Source organism: Nannobrachium achirus (assembly GCF_963921795.1).
Source record: "Nannobrachium achirus genome assembly, chromosome: 7".
NCBI lineage: Eukaryota > Metazoa > Chordata > Actinopteri > Myctophiformes > Myctophidae > Nannobrachium > Nannobrachium achirus.
In genome coordinates this window covers 10,374,823-10,390,138 of record NC_137816.1, presented here as the reverse complement: position 1 = coordinate 10,390,138, position 15,316 = coordinate 10,374,823, and the positions used below count along the sequence as shown (strand labels likewise).

General features: G+C 39.7%; 1 protein-coding gene across 1 annotated transcript; it reads left to right on the top strand.

Annotated features, from left to right (window-relative positions):
• Positions 1-3,919: 3,919 nt before the first annotated feature.
• ctsba (cathepsin Ba) lies at positions 3,920-15,292 on the top strand. Its single transcript, XM_080729763.1, has 11 exons — positions 3,920-4,055; positions 8,717-8,844; positions 9,243-9,328; positions 9,901-10,015; positions 10,809-10,924; positions 11,919-12,004; positions 12,305-12,451; positions 13,130-13,246; positions 13,751-13,879; positions 14,331-14,407; positions 14,640-15,292. The coding sequence occupies exons 2-10, from the start codon at positions 8,722-8,724 to the stop codon at positions 14,402-14,404; spliced, it is 993 nt and encodes a 330-aa protein (XP_080585889.1). The 5' UTR covers positions 3,920-4,055; positions 8,717-8,721; the 3' UTR covers positions 14,405-14,407; positions 14,640-15,292.
• Positions 15,293-15,316: the final 24 nt, after the last annotated feature.

The window sequence follows — 15,316 nt, the reverse complement described above, 5'->3', positions numbered from 1 at the left end:
ATGGTTTGTTTTGGGGATAACTAAAGAACTGTGAAAGACAAGTGAACATTGTGAAATACATAGATTATGTATTATGATAGAGCTGACATTAACCATCCTTGGAGCTGGTCTCAGACACCTCTTCCTTCAGCACCCCCCATGGTCTTTATGAGCCTTTTTCTCCGGGACGTCTAATGCCACGTATGCTTTCTCCTGTAAATATCCATACAGTTGTAAACTATAAAACAGATTATAGATTTTGAGAGAAATGGAGAAAGGCGTACGGGACGAGACTGGAGCTGTAAGGGTTAATGGTGCTTGGAGAATGGATGGTTTTATCCGCTCAGTAGCCTTTTACAGAATGTTATGGGTTCCTTTTAATATGTTATTTTATTTTATTATTATTTTTTTGTCAACATAAAAAACATATATTTTCATCTCTTCTGTTTTGTATTATTATTTGTTTAACAAATGCATTGTTTTGTAACAAAAATATAGGCTACATTATTTCTACAGCTCTTCAAAGTTCTATCTCTGTGGTGAGGAAGGAAATGCAAACTGGACAGACATCAAAATGGAGTTTTTAAGAAAAACACTCTTGTTTATAAAGGTTGGTTAATCTGCTTGCTTAAAATGCCTCAGAATATTGTCCATGTTTGGATAGAAACACTGCATGTTCCTCTTCCATACCGCCATCTAGACAGAAAAAATTAAAAGTATTTATTGCAAAAGAAAAAGAAAGTATGCAACTACACCGACACATTGCATTACTCTAACGCACAAGCTAGAATGTATGTCTATGCAACACTAATATGAAATGTACCTTAGTGCACTATGTTACAAAACATAGCAACACGCTTTAGAACGCAATACCAAATGCTTTGTCTTGTAGAAATGACAATGTGTGTGTATCTGTCTGCAATTTTATGGCTTGTATTTCTACTTTGCTTACATTTTGTACTTATTGTGTTGTCCTTTCACTTGGTGCTGTTATGAGATCTCTGGACATTCTTGGTGGTCAGTCTGGATACAGCTACTGGACAGTCTGAACACACAGTGGCAGTATTTCCCTGGTTATAAGTTTTACATGTTTTATTTTATTATATTTATTTTATTATTTATTTTATGTTCATTGATAGAATGGGTTTGATTGCTAATTGATTGTAACATTGTTTAGTCATTGGACTGTCTCATGTTATAATTCATACTGTACATCTCATCTTAATAAAGATTGAAAAAGATTAATAAACACATGATCTCACAACTAGAGACCTGGTTTATGTTTTGATAAACATATTCATCTTCCAGTGCAGATATTTTTGAGGACCTCAGACAGAACTGTGGTTTGAGATGGTTTGGAGTTGTTTTGGTGTTATAACAGAAGGACAATAAAAAGCAGCATAGTTTTGTCTCACTTCCAGGCAGTGTGTCTCAAGTATTTGAAATTCCTATATTTTAGCATCAGTTAAAGGGGAATACCACTCATTTTCAACACTGAACCCATTTCATAATATTGAGCTGTTGTGTGGAAATAAGAAAAAGGTCCCCCTCCCCCAAACGCCCTTCTTAAGTCTACAGGGAGTGTTCACGCAACTTTTGACACAGACTGGTCCAGCCGATTCTTTGGTCTTGACGTTCTCCTGGCACCACCTCTCTCCTCTAGAGACTAGGTCTTGAGGCTCTAGGCATCATCATCATCATCATCATCTCTGACAGAAAGTCCAGGGTCCAGCGGCACAGGCTGGGATTGGTTTCTATGTTTCTGAGCTTGTAGGGGATTATTATGGTGTTGAACACTGAGCTGTAATCTATAAACAGCATTCTCATGTATAGGTTCCTCTTCTCCAAGTGTGAGAGTGTATATAGACATAGTGGCTACGCCATCGTCTGTGGATCTGTTTTCGGCGGCCGTAGCTTGTAGGCTGTTTTGTAATCAGAGGGTCACCAGTTTACCTCCCATGCAGTCCTGGTCGATGTGTTAAAGTGTCCATGAGCTTTGTGGGGGTCCATTGTGGGGGTCTAATGGGTGGGTGGTATGCTGTTTTTCAGTCTTTGTGTAAGGAAGCACAACACACTACTTGTTTCATAGCGATGATGTGATATGATCCCAGACTTTTTTTCCCCCTTTTCTTTTTTGTTAATGCAATTATTCAGTGTCTTGCAATGTGACTTTATAGGTAACCCTCAGTATGTAAACTCACTATGAGACTACTATTTGGATAAGACATTCTGAATGTACAGTATGTCTCCTGGTCATGGTGCTCCAGACTAGAGTGGAGGTTGTGATTCAAGCTTGGCTGAGGGCAAAGTGCCGGTCAGTGGACCGAGGCCATTGCTTACGTGTAATAGCAGCAGCAGTGGAACTGCAAAGTAGACAAAAGTATAAGAGCGTGGTTTCATGAGTGTGTGTGTGTGTGTGTGTGTGTGTGTGTGTGTGTGTGTGTGTGTGTGTGTGTGTGTGTGTGTGTGTGTGTGTGTGAGAGAGAGAACAACTGTTCAATATTAATATAGCCTATTGTTAAACCTATCTGTTAAACAGCAAGAGCCGCTGTTCATTGAGGATATGCCATTTGGTCTAATCATTCAGTCAGTCAGATGACAATTTAAGGAAGAGAAAATGGCTAAAGACACTTTTTACAGTGACACGTAGGCAAACATGCACAATGCACATGATGTGTGCATAATGATGTATATTAAAGTAAATTGTTCCCCTAATATGAAGTTTTACTTGCGTCTCAGTTTTTGAAAGAAAATATATCAGCAAGTTGAAGAGCAGAGTGTTTTGAGATAAATGTTTCGGATCCAGCAGTTGCCTATGCAACACATGACACATAATATTAGGCTACTGTCATGTCGATGTGTGTAAAGTCATTGATTTTGTTTATTTGTTTTATTAATTAATAATAGCTTTTGAGAGGGAGATAGGCCTAGACAATTTTGACCTCGACAATAACTAATTACAAGTCATTACTTTTGGGACACAAACGCTACAATATAAATAATACCAAAATGAGCTTTTGATGGATTCTTGACTCTTGAGTGATGATTAATATACATATATATGATGATAGATGCATGATGTTTAGCTCCAATCAGAACCTCTCCCTCAGCTCAGGGCTACATAGCAGAGGGAGAGGTTCCAAATGAGGCTACATGATGGTAAGGTTTATATTTTATAGGCTCTATGCACAGCAGCCATATTGGAAAGAAATTGGGCCCCTTCCTTACATCTTCACATGTGTACCAATGATTCTAGTGAAGGCTTTGATCCATATAGGCCAGTTTTTCCCAAACATTTTGATTTTAAGGACCAACATAACTCCATTGGTTCCATTTGTAGACTCTCAGAGTTACAGACCCATAAGGGGCCATTTGGAACCCCCTCAAGAACACTTTGAGGGGGTTCCCCCATAGAATTATAGGCTAATAGGGTACCCCTCTCTGATTAGAGTATTTCTAGCGAGCCAACTTGCACAATACCAGCACCCTGACCCTGTTTTATGGTTTTACCAGAATGGAACAGAGCCTTCGTTAAGACGTCACCTGTGAAGGAAGTAATGAAGGGGCCCAATTTCCAATATGGATGCAGATGTAAATCCTATGTGTAAATCAGATGCAGCCAAATCAATCAAACTCTGTAAGCTAAATTAATTTTACCCCCACCTAGTGTTCACGCAGCACCACAGCAGCAGACTGTCCTATGATCACATCAGTTTATTGAATTCACTTTCCTCCTTTGAGATGAGTTCAGTTGAGTTGAGTTGTGTGTTGTAGTGTCATGATCAGGTGAATGGTGGTGAACTATTTAGGAGAAAATGCTTAATAGACAATTGTTTAATCAAGTGATGAAGGAAAGGAAGTGAAAAAACATTGTTCGTGCTGATTCATGTGAGTGTCGTCATGACATGTGACCAGATCACATGGTGTGTGGTTTGGGCAGGTCACATGGCTGCAGGGAATAAACTCAGAAGTGGCTGTTGTTTGATTTCATTTGTTTTGAAGCTTCATCACTGAACAGAAGGGGGACCGAACTTCAACTTCAAACCAACAACCAATCAAAAAGAAAAAGGCTACAGGTAACATTCATATTATTTTGTCCAGGGCCTTATCTTACTTTTCCTGTTGTTTAAATGTGCTCCGATCGATTTCTATGACTTGATGATAACAGATAAAGCAATACTTGTAAAAAGAATAACTCAAATATAAGCGATGTTCTGCTTTTCACCACAGGTCATTGAAGTGGATGTTCATTGTAGCAGTTTGAAACCTACTTGTATCTGGCCTATTTTTACACTATTGATGACATGTCGTAAACACAACGACGCTAGATAGAAATCTTTGTTTACCTCCTGAGTCCTGCTAGCCTGTATTCCTGTGTGGAATCACAAACAATGAAGGCTGTGTCATTCATTTAACATTCTGACAAACGTTGTCGCATTATATTACCGTGTCTTGGCAACATGACATGTCTCATTTAAAACGAACCATACACATACACAAACATGCTACATTGCCCTCGCTACAATTTGCTACAATTTCAGAGCCAGACGTTTCAAAAATAGAAAGTGAAAAGTGCATACTGCAGCCATGAAATATGAAACCTTAGCTCACTCGACTCCATTACTTGATAGAGAATTAGATTAGATAGATACCCTTGGCATGGTGATCATCAGAAGATATCTATCAGTGGTCATTTCCCCACTGTCTGTTCCTTCCTCACTATTCATAGGTGAGCCATGGCTAAGTGAGCCACTAATATCTACCTGTCACAAATGCAACATTATCATAATTGTGTAGAGACAATCCTGTTGGTTTTACTACAAGAGAGGCCTACGAAACTTAGAAAACGTATTCTTGCAATTTGTTCTAATGACCGGCTGTGTAGTCTCCTCTGGCATATTCCTTGGTGTTGACTCTGTTCAATTTCACCTTTGAAATGTTTTATAATAGCTTGACACTAGGACTTGAATTCAGACTCCATATTGTAGTGCAGTGAAACTGCCACAGGACAGGAACTGCTCACTCAGAACAAAGCACCATGTAGGCGTACAATACATGTACTGACTCCTAATCCAGGTATGACTGTAGCACAGACACAGTACAACTATAGGATCATTGTGGTAACTTTCAGCCCTCTGAAGGCAACAGTAGTGACAAACTGCATTTTGAATCTTGTTACCAATTGTATATTTTATATTGTGGACACCACAAAGAGGAGGTGCTGGAGATGTTGAGACCCATGTCTCACTAGCCTAGCACAGCTAAACAATCAGTAGTTAACTGCATGGAGTATATAGTCTGGCTACACCAGGCTAATGTCTCACTTCCCTCTTCTTTTCCTGTGGGGATCCTTCCTTTCTCTCTCTCTTCCTCTTACGCCCACCCCCAATGCTGAGTTCAGACTTTAGTCATCAGCATGCTGATTGAACCCACAGATTGGAAATAACATGTTGTTTCACTTGTTTCGTTTCCACTCACAGACTTTAACTTTGTCCATAGATTGAATCACCAGTAAGACAGGCGCCTAAGGGCGACAATCGACCTTTAGGGTGAGGTCGCGCCATGTCTTGGTCATCTGGCCAGTGATGTTTATCGGACCAGTTACCCATATATGGAAACCTCTGGTACCCATATATGGAGATCCATGTACTGTATAACCTTGCGTCTCCACTCTCCAGGCTTTATCGGGGGAAAGCCTGGTGATCGTTTACAACGGGCCGTTTGATCCGGTCTAGGCGGAAATCTCAAGCAGAAGAAGCGGCGTTGCTTTGTTTTGGTTCCCCCCATTTGTTTCCCCAATCCCTATTAAAATGCTCGAGTAGCCTAGTGTAGTCTTGCCAGTTGCTACGAGTTGGACTAAAAGATGCATATACCAAACAAATTTGAATAACAAGGGGTTTATTAGGTAGGCCCTAAAAGTATGTCCTTGAGCGCAGGGGAAACGTTTTGGGTTAAAACTGAATCCGGTTTGATCTTTCCGGCCTAATTGTAGTCCTTTGACAACTACAACATGACGTAAAGTGATTTCCGCTCCCGACCGGATCAAACCCCAAAAAGTGAAGGGATCCCAGACTATGTGCTGTATATGAGATGTGCAGTGAGACTCCAAACATGCTTACTCAGTTATTCGTTGTGTGAAAGTCTTATGACATCTGACATACAATCCCTTTTATGCCCATACATGGAAAAGATCCCTGTCTGTAGAAGCAGCCACACAGAAATGGGCTGTCTTGGCCATATATGGATTCTGTTAGTGTGGTATGTGGCCGATGTAGCCTCCATATATGGGCATTCCCATATGAAGTCCTGTTTGATGTGGGCTTAATATTGATGACATCATGGATCTCCATATATGGGCATAAAAGGGATTCTGTTAGTGCCGTTACCCTGACATCACAGTGATGTCAGAGCATGATGTCAGAGCGACAAACCCATAGACCGTAAAAAAGCGTACACGGACAGACGTCCAGACGGAGACATGATGTGGCGTATCTCATACTAAACTGCGACCTTTGGTTGCAATAAGGTGTGTCTGTACTGTACTGTATAGCATATCATAATAATAATAAGGACAGAGATTCAGTAAACACATGATCTCATTGCCTGAGGGGAAAGGGCTTTACTGAGACACAACTAGCCTCTGTTGTGCTAGGAACTTTAAGAAAATCTATTTCTTATCTAATATCTACTTTTTCTGTTGCTGTGAAGAGCTTATGTTTGCACGTATTGATCTTTTATTGGTATAATTCATAATTATGACTGAATTATTGTGCATTGAATGAAATTAGGAAATGAATATCTCCGCTTATCCAGTTTTGTGTGATGCGATTATATGCTAATGTCTTGAGTTCATTCCCTATACTACTTAATAGTTTTGTTGTTTTGTTTGTTTTGCATTTGAACTCAAACCTACTGTCTGTGAGTACTGAGTAGAGACGTTACAGGTGTTGAAACAAGGACATGTCCCAACAGGTGTGTCTCTCAACTAACCAGCAAGAGTAGCCTCGTAAACCAGTCGGGAGGAGTCAGTTTACTAGGCTACAGCAAGAGTACCAGCTAAATATCCTGTCCTTTGTCTTAATCTGAAATAAATGTGTGTCTTTTAGCTGTTTATCAGCTTCTCGCTGAGCTTCCATTGATTGCCACAGACAGTGGTACCTTATGCAATTAAGCTCAATAGGTAATTGTTGATATTTGTTTAGTTTTTGATGTGTTTGTTCTGTGATTCTTGTTTGTTCTTTTGCTTGTTTTAATTCACCCCCAATTATTTATTTATTTTACTATCGATTACTTACCCCATGGAGACTTGAGTTCAATAATATTAGTTTTTGCTGCATTCCTAAGCCAATAATTTGATTATAATAAATTTACCCCATTGATTCTGGATGGAGACCCAATGGGCTTACAAATAATTATTGCTTAGGAATGCGATAAAAACTAAAAGATATTATTGAATTCAAGTCTCCATTGGGTAATCGATAGAAAAAAAGTCATTTTGGTGGGTGAACTACTCCTTTAAATGCCTGTAATCTTGACGAAATGGGAATGAGGATTAGAGAGAAACCTTACCTGTCTTTTTAGAATCAATAAATAAAGGCCATGAAAGGAAAGGAAATTAAATATGTTTTGTTTTAAACCACCCTAACCAGCAGAGCTTGGATAACCTGTTATTGGCACTCCAAACTACTTGAAACTTGGAATTACATTATTAGGATGAGAATACCAGTTCTCCGATACGAATACAGTTGTGTGTACACAAGGATTTATTTGTTTGGTCTGGCTGCACTGCACTTACAGTATATGACCCCTTTATCAGGTCTACACCAAATGCTGCTTTTTTATAGGCTCCTTGAGAACTTGAATTGATAAGCCTGGATGGTTGTTGGCCAAGCCTGGCTCTGGTATCTGATAAGGGCTCGCCTGCAGTGCCACAAACAAGAAACAAATGTAGTTCTAGTAACGTCTGCTGCTGTGTACACACAGCATTGTGGATTATTTCATCCAAATTTCAAATTTTTGACAGAGTTCATTGTTCTTCCCCTAAGACTCAATGCTATTTGATTAGAAGCTTATTGGAACCCATAATTCTTTTATCCATTGGTTGACCCACTAACACAGAGGGGAAAACTAAGCAAGAATTAACCACAACATTTCACTTCTTACTTTAACTTAGGAGAACCAAATGTTAATTTTATCTATTGCACTTTTTTTTTAAATTATCTGTGTTAAGACATTCTTCTTTACATTATGATTTCCGTGTATGGAGTTTGTTTAAAGTCATTTGAGTGAGTCTGCACAAGCAGGCACATGAATGCTGGAATGTGTGCAACTGTTATCAGTGTGGCCATAGTTCTGTTGTGTAAACCAAAGAGAGACTCCTCTGAATAGCACGACTAGTGAACCGAAGTGTGTGTGTGTGTGTCTCTTGTTACCACAGCCTTTTTCTTATCACATGACACAACTGGGTTAACTTATGTGTGATTAGAGAACCTGTTATTATGTGATAGTGTCATACAGCGTGTTGGTTTTTCACAGGTTATAAATGTGCAGAAGTCTCTCGTTCTAGTCATTTTATTGTATGTTATGTTTAATTTTGTATAATGCTATGTATGTTATTAATGGTTAACCCCTGATGAATCGTATTTCTGAGTGTTTTTAAAGTATGGAATGAATTACCAAACCTCACAGCTTTAAATAAAGTATGTGGTAAATAAAGAATGATCTCTTTCTCTCTTAGGTATAATGTGGCGTGCAGCCCTCTTGTTGTTGGCTGGCAGCTTGTCAATCAGCTTGGCCAGACCACGCCTCCAGCCATTGTCCAGTGAGATGGTCAACTACATTAATAAAGTCAACACAACCTGGAAGGTGAGCTGAGATTGTTTTTATAATCTACTAAATTGACTAGTGTTAAACACTCAACCCTTTATTTAACCCTGTACTGTACAATGGCGGTGTACAAAAAAAAATTGAAAATTGCATATCTACAAGCTCGCAACGCGCTGCGACTTGTAGCTTGTAGATCTGCTATTATCACAATTTATTTTTTTAAAGTTCATTTAATCGAGGGAAAAGTTTTAAATTGTAATATTGATTTGAAGTCATATCATCACATTAATGTAAGAAGACCAGCAATAACTTGGAATATGTCTGTGGATCAATTCACTTTAAACCTACTGATCAGTGTGCATCTTCTGGAAAATACAGTTTCATTAATCTACTGTTGTTACTAGATAATATCAGCTTGCGTATGATTCTCTGTGTAGGCCGGCCACAACTTCCATCACATGGACTACGGCTATGTCAAGAAACTCTGTGGCGCGCTGCTCAATGGGCCAAAGCTACCCATCCTGTGAGTCTTGCATCATTTGTGTACAGGATCTGAGTGTGTCTGTAAGTGCAGTATGTTTGTGTGGTGTGTGACTGTAGATATGAATGTATGTTTGTGTCTAGGCCGGGACGTAGTGGTGTGTAAATGGTAAATGGTGCATTTATATAGCGCTTTTATCCAAGGCGCTTTACAAAGATTGTGCATTACATTCACCCATTCATGCACACATTCATACACCGATGGCGGAGGAAACCATGCAAGGCACCAACCTACTCACCGGGAGCAATTAGGGGTTCAGAGTCTTGCCCAAGGACTCTTCGACATTAACTCAGGGGGAGCCCGGATTCGAACTGGGAACCCTTCGTGCTCTAATAACGGTTTCTCTACCCCTGAGCTATGCCGGTGTGTAAGTGTCTGTAGGTGTGTTTGGTGTGTCTCTGTGGGTGTGTGATTTCGCTTATAGATGATGAAAGGAAAGTGAATGCTGTGTTCTGTTGCATGCGATCCAGACTTCATATAGACATTTAATAAGTTCGGTCTACATAATCCTGTCATCTGAGATGCATGATGTGCGTTTTACTACTTGTGTTTAGGGTTCAATACGCTGGCGACATGAACCTGCCTAAGAACTTTGACTCCAGAGAACAGTGGCCCAACTGTCCCACTCTGAAAGAGATCAGAGATCAGGGTTCGTGTGGCTCCTGCTGGGTGAGAAACAAACATAGCAACAGACACACTGTTATTTCATCATGAATACAGGGATGAGGTGAACTATGAAACGTGCTGTAATTTGAATACATACATCAGGGTTCCCACGGTCATGAAATTCCTGGAAATGTTTTGAAATTAGAAAAATATTTATCCAGTACTGGAAAAGTTTTGGAATTGATCAAGGGTCCTGGAAGGTCCTGGAAAAAATAGCTATGCATCGTCTTTTGTTATCGATTTTTTTAATACCTCTGAAATGACAAATTAAACATATGGGCCAAATTGTCAAATATTAGAGGCAGACATTGTGAAAATAGCAAATCTACATGCTCACAACGCCTCGCAACGCGAGGCGTTGTGAGCATGTAGATCTGCTATTTTCACAATAGAACCGTGTTATACAAAATTCCTCAACTCTTAGTGCTCGTCAGGTTGGGGGGGTCCCCACTTAAAACATGATTATTTCGGGGGCCACGGCCTGAAAAGGTTGAGAACCACTGGCATACACTACCTGTCTTTGGGCATTGCGCATAGGAGTAAGCGACCTGTTATTGAGCTGAATTATTGTTATATAGTCCTGGAAATTCGTTTTAAATATTCTGGAAAAGTTTTGGAAAGGTTTTGGAAATAAATTGGTCAAAATGTGTGGGAACCCTGTCATGAATACAGGGATGAGGTGAACTATGAAACGTCCTGTAATTGAATACATGGTATCTGAATGGGTCATTTGAAGCATCACTGCCTGATGGCTTTGTCTTACTGTTGGTGTGCTGGTTGGTTGGTGTGCCTACAGGCGTTCGGTGCTGCGGAAGCCATATCAGACCGTGTGTGTATCCATAGCAACGCCAAGGTCAGTGTGGAGATCTCCTCACAGGACCTGCTTACCTGCTGCAGCGACTGTGGTATGGGGTAAGGAGAAAGTGTGTGTGTGTATGTGTGTGTGTGTGTGTACTGCGTTTACCATCTTTCAAGGTCTAACTGTCCCAACCATCAGATAACATGTTAAATGGTGGAAAACCTTGTATCCCCTATATTGTAAGTGTGAATTAATGCCCTGCTACGTTGTACAAGAGTGTCGTCGTCATTTTCTTTGTCAAGGACATTTTTCTGGGGCATTTTTGTAGGGCATCTTGGTATCCTATTGATCGCCACCGTGCTCAACAGAAATACTGTCTAATGGCTTACAGTAGTACAGACAATACATTCAGAGTGACTTGAAACCTAGCGTCTCCATTCTGGGGCGAACATTCACTGAAAATAGCAGATCTACAAGTTTGCGTTGTGAGCTCGTAGATGTGCTCTTTTCTGCTAAAAGATGTTCAGATCTACAACTTCACATGGCAATGCATTGTAAGCTTGTAGATCTGCTATCAACTGGATCGATCCCATTTCCCAAAAAGTAATGGTTTACAAGGTTTCTGCCCAACAGCGATGATATAACACATAATATCATTTAATAATGAATAGAGTTGGGAGTTTAAATTGGTCTCATACTCTCAGAAGAGGAGTTTCTGTTAACAGTAATTTAATTGTGAGGAGAAGAGGACATTGTCTTTTGGATGTTACATTTGAGCCTAATTTATGCTTTGCCGCACAACGGTGTTGCCCTCTCAAAAATAACTGAATTTCAAAAGGAAAAAGCCATGCAACATGACACTTTTTTTCATGTAAATAAATTATTTTTGGTGAGCAACATGGTCATGCAGTGAAGCATGAATATGGCTTGTCTGTTTGCAACGGGTGGTAGTGGTAGCCTGGCTTGGCCAGACAAAAATCACTGCATAAGTGAGGGCTTTTATTCTTGCACCAGTAGATTCTTCTGGTTTCCCGCCTATAACGGTGGTTAGCTATAATTTCCATTTATAGGTGTGACGTTTGTTAAAGTTATCATTTCTGTTTGTAGGTGTAATGGTGGTTATCCTGCCAGTGCCTGGGATTTCTGGACCACCGATGGACTGGTGTCTGGCGGCCTCTTCAACTCCCACGTTGGTAAGTGTGTGTTTCCTCTAGACCGCCTGAATTGTCCAGGCTAATCGGCTGTTGTTTTGTTTTTTTGCACAAGAATGCAGAAATATTGCAATGAAGGAGTTCAGAAGCCTAGCTTTAGGAAGTGCTGGGAAGTATTGCATGACCTTGAAATGTATTGCATGGGTTTGAAATGTATCGCATGAATTTGTTAATGTGATGCATGACTTTTACATTTATTTATCACACACACACACACATACACATACACATACATACATACATACATACACAGCATTAGTAAAGTACAGTGTATTTCTCCAGGTTGCAGGCCCTACACCATAGCTCCCTGTGAGCATCATGTTAATGGAACCAGACCTCCCTGTACTGGAGAAGAAGGTGACACCCCTGAGTGTGTCAACCAGTGTGACGGCGGATACACACCTGATTACCAACAGGACAAGCACTACGGTAAGGAATTGAAGACATGCGTGCACACATACATTCACGCGCGCGCACACGCACATACTGTAATGTGTGTACTGTATTTCTTCACAACAATAACTTATTTATATTTTGTTGTCATCCACCACAAAAATATTTTATTTATTTTAACGGTCTGCAATTTTGTCCACCAGAGGGTGTTGAAATAACCAAATGCTCAGATGTGCACATCTTGGTTATCAAGTTGTCTTGTTCTGATAGGACAGGTGGTCTTCAGGAAAATAAATTCACAATTTCTCCCACCTGTTAACTTCCGTTAACCGTAATCCGTTTTAATGCACCAATTCCATAGGGCGCTACATTATGATACACTGTGTGTAAATCACAACACTGGGACACAGGGACTTGACCTTATGCACTTTTCCACCGCCTAGACTCTCCAATCAACAGCAAGTTGACTGAAAGTCTGAAAGTTGAACACAAACTGACCTGTAAAGAATCCATTTCAAGTGATAAATTAAAATAGTGGCTATACTGCATTACATTTACCCCTTGAACATAATCTGTGTGCAGCATACAGTACATACAGTTGTACATATTGTGTATGCGCATACACAATATGTTGTCTCTCCAAGAAAGCCTAAGCCTGTGATCTGTTGTGTATAGTACACGGTATAGAAGACTAACACTGTAGGTGTGCTGTAGGTAAAACGTCTTACAGAGTCCTGTCAGAAGAACATCAGATCAGGAGTGAGATCTTCAAGAACGGCCCAGTGGAAGGTGCCTTTACTGTCTATGAAGACTTCCCGCTTTACAAGACTGGTGAGAACTACACACTATGCAAGCTCACATAAACACCAGAGAAAACCCACCTCTTCAGACACTTACTCTTTTATTGTGTCTGAAGTTCCTACTTGTTTTTTTGTCATTAAAGTATTTTTAATACTTTTACAACAAACATTACAAGCAACAACATATTCTATAGTTGTTAGTTGGTCTCAAAAAGCAGTGAGATCAACCACACGACTTGGTGGACAGGGTCTACAAAAAGGCCTTCTCCTTAAGAGGCTGCCAACAAAACAACACAACTCTTAGACCTTTTACAGTCCTGCAGTAAAAACAAAGACAGACTCCATCACTAAGGACCCTTCACATCCCCTTCACCACTCCTTTCAGCTACTCTCATCAGGCTACCGCTTCAGAACACCCCTGGTCAAAGGAACAACTCGCTCAAACTCTTTCCTCACTGTCTTCTTGTCATGTTGTGTGTTATCTTGTCTAATGCTGTGTTGTCTTGTGTCATGTTGTGTGTTTTCTCGTGTATAGGTGTGTATCAGCATGTGTCTGGCTCTGCTTTGGGAGGTCACGCCATTAAGATCCTGGGCTGGGGAGAGGAAGACGGCACCCCCTACTGGCTGTGTGCCAACTCATGGAACACTGACTGGGGCAACAATGGTTAGGACATGCACAATATCCTTGACCGATAACCTTTTCAACACATTCATTTCCCAATATGTAACCCCAACCTTAACTATCAGTATGATATGCATAACCTTTGCCTTAACATAACCCAAATTCTAGTCATTTTTACCAACATTTTACGTCACACAGAATTTCAAGTGTACTGTGACACACACACACACACACACACATATATATATATATATATATATATATATATATATATATATATATATATATATATATATATATATATATATATATATATATATATATATAATATATACACTTTGATGTTTTCTGTAAACCACTATATTCACTATATTCCCATGGGCTCTATACTAAATATATTAAACAGGCACATGTATTAACTCAAAACCACACACATTAGCATTGTATCATCAATGTGTACTTGACATTAATGTAATAATATTCTCTTCCTCAGGGTTCTTCAAGATCTTGCGTGGGTCAAATCACTGTGGTATCGAGTCTGAGGTTGTGGCTGGAATTCCAAAGTAAAATGTAAGAAAAGAATCCTATGGAAACATTATCAAAGAAACTCTGGTGTACCTAAAGCTGTGTGTACTAGCCTGTCCGGTGTCTTGGGCCCCAATTAAATCCATACTTGTCTAGCCGGGGCCTATTGATAGTTGATTGATCCAACTCCCCAGTTCTTATCCAGTGTAGAGGGACAGTGTGAACATAAAATCAGTATGATAACATGTTTTGCTGATCTCTTTTTTTTCTTGTTTAGGTTTGGGCTGTGGTGTCATGATATGACGACATTTTCCTTCCTCCCTGCACTAGAACCACGAAGAGGTTTCAGTCATGATGGTTCACCATTCAAACATTCAATGTTCTTTACAAAGACCCCACAAGAGTCTGTTCATGTGTCTTAGTTTTTTATTTCATTTTATGAAGGTGGGTTATTATTGAATATGATGTGCAATTTGTGCAAAATGCCACCTGTCCACCACTTCTCAAATGAAAGTTTGGTACTATAAATGCTAACAATCCTTGGACTGACCTTTAGTGCAGTCTAATTCTTTGTGTCTCAGGTGATTCTTGCAGACGACTGAACCACTGTTAGGTTTTAACATAAATGATGTAGCTGCTGTACTCATGCTGGATTATGTGATGTTTTGTAGATGTATGAAAGGAGGTTGCTGTTTTTCTATCTTCATCACCCTTCTCCCTCTTTTATTTCAGCAAAATGTGGTATTTTATTTGTTGACAATTTGTTGTTTTATTTTTTTTTACTTTGACTGCTTGAGAGATGGATCACTTTGTAGTCTGATTTTGAGTTTTTTAGGTTTTTAAAGCTTCTCTGCCTAACCTGATCAAAGTACAGTATTGCCACATTATGTTACAGTATGTACAATGGTAAATAAAAGTAATGTCTTAATAGTTGGCTTCCAATGTGCTATTTTT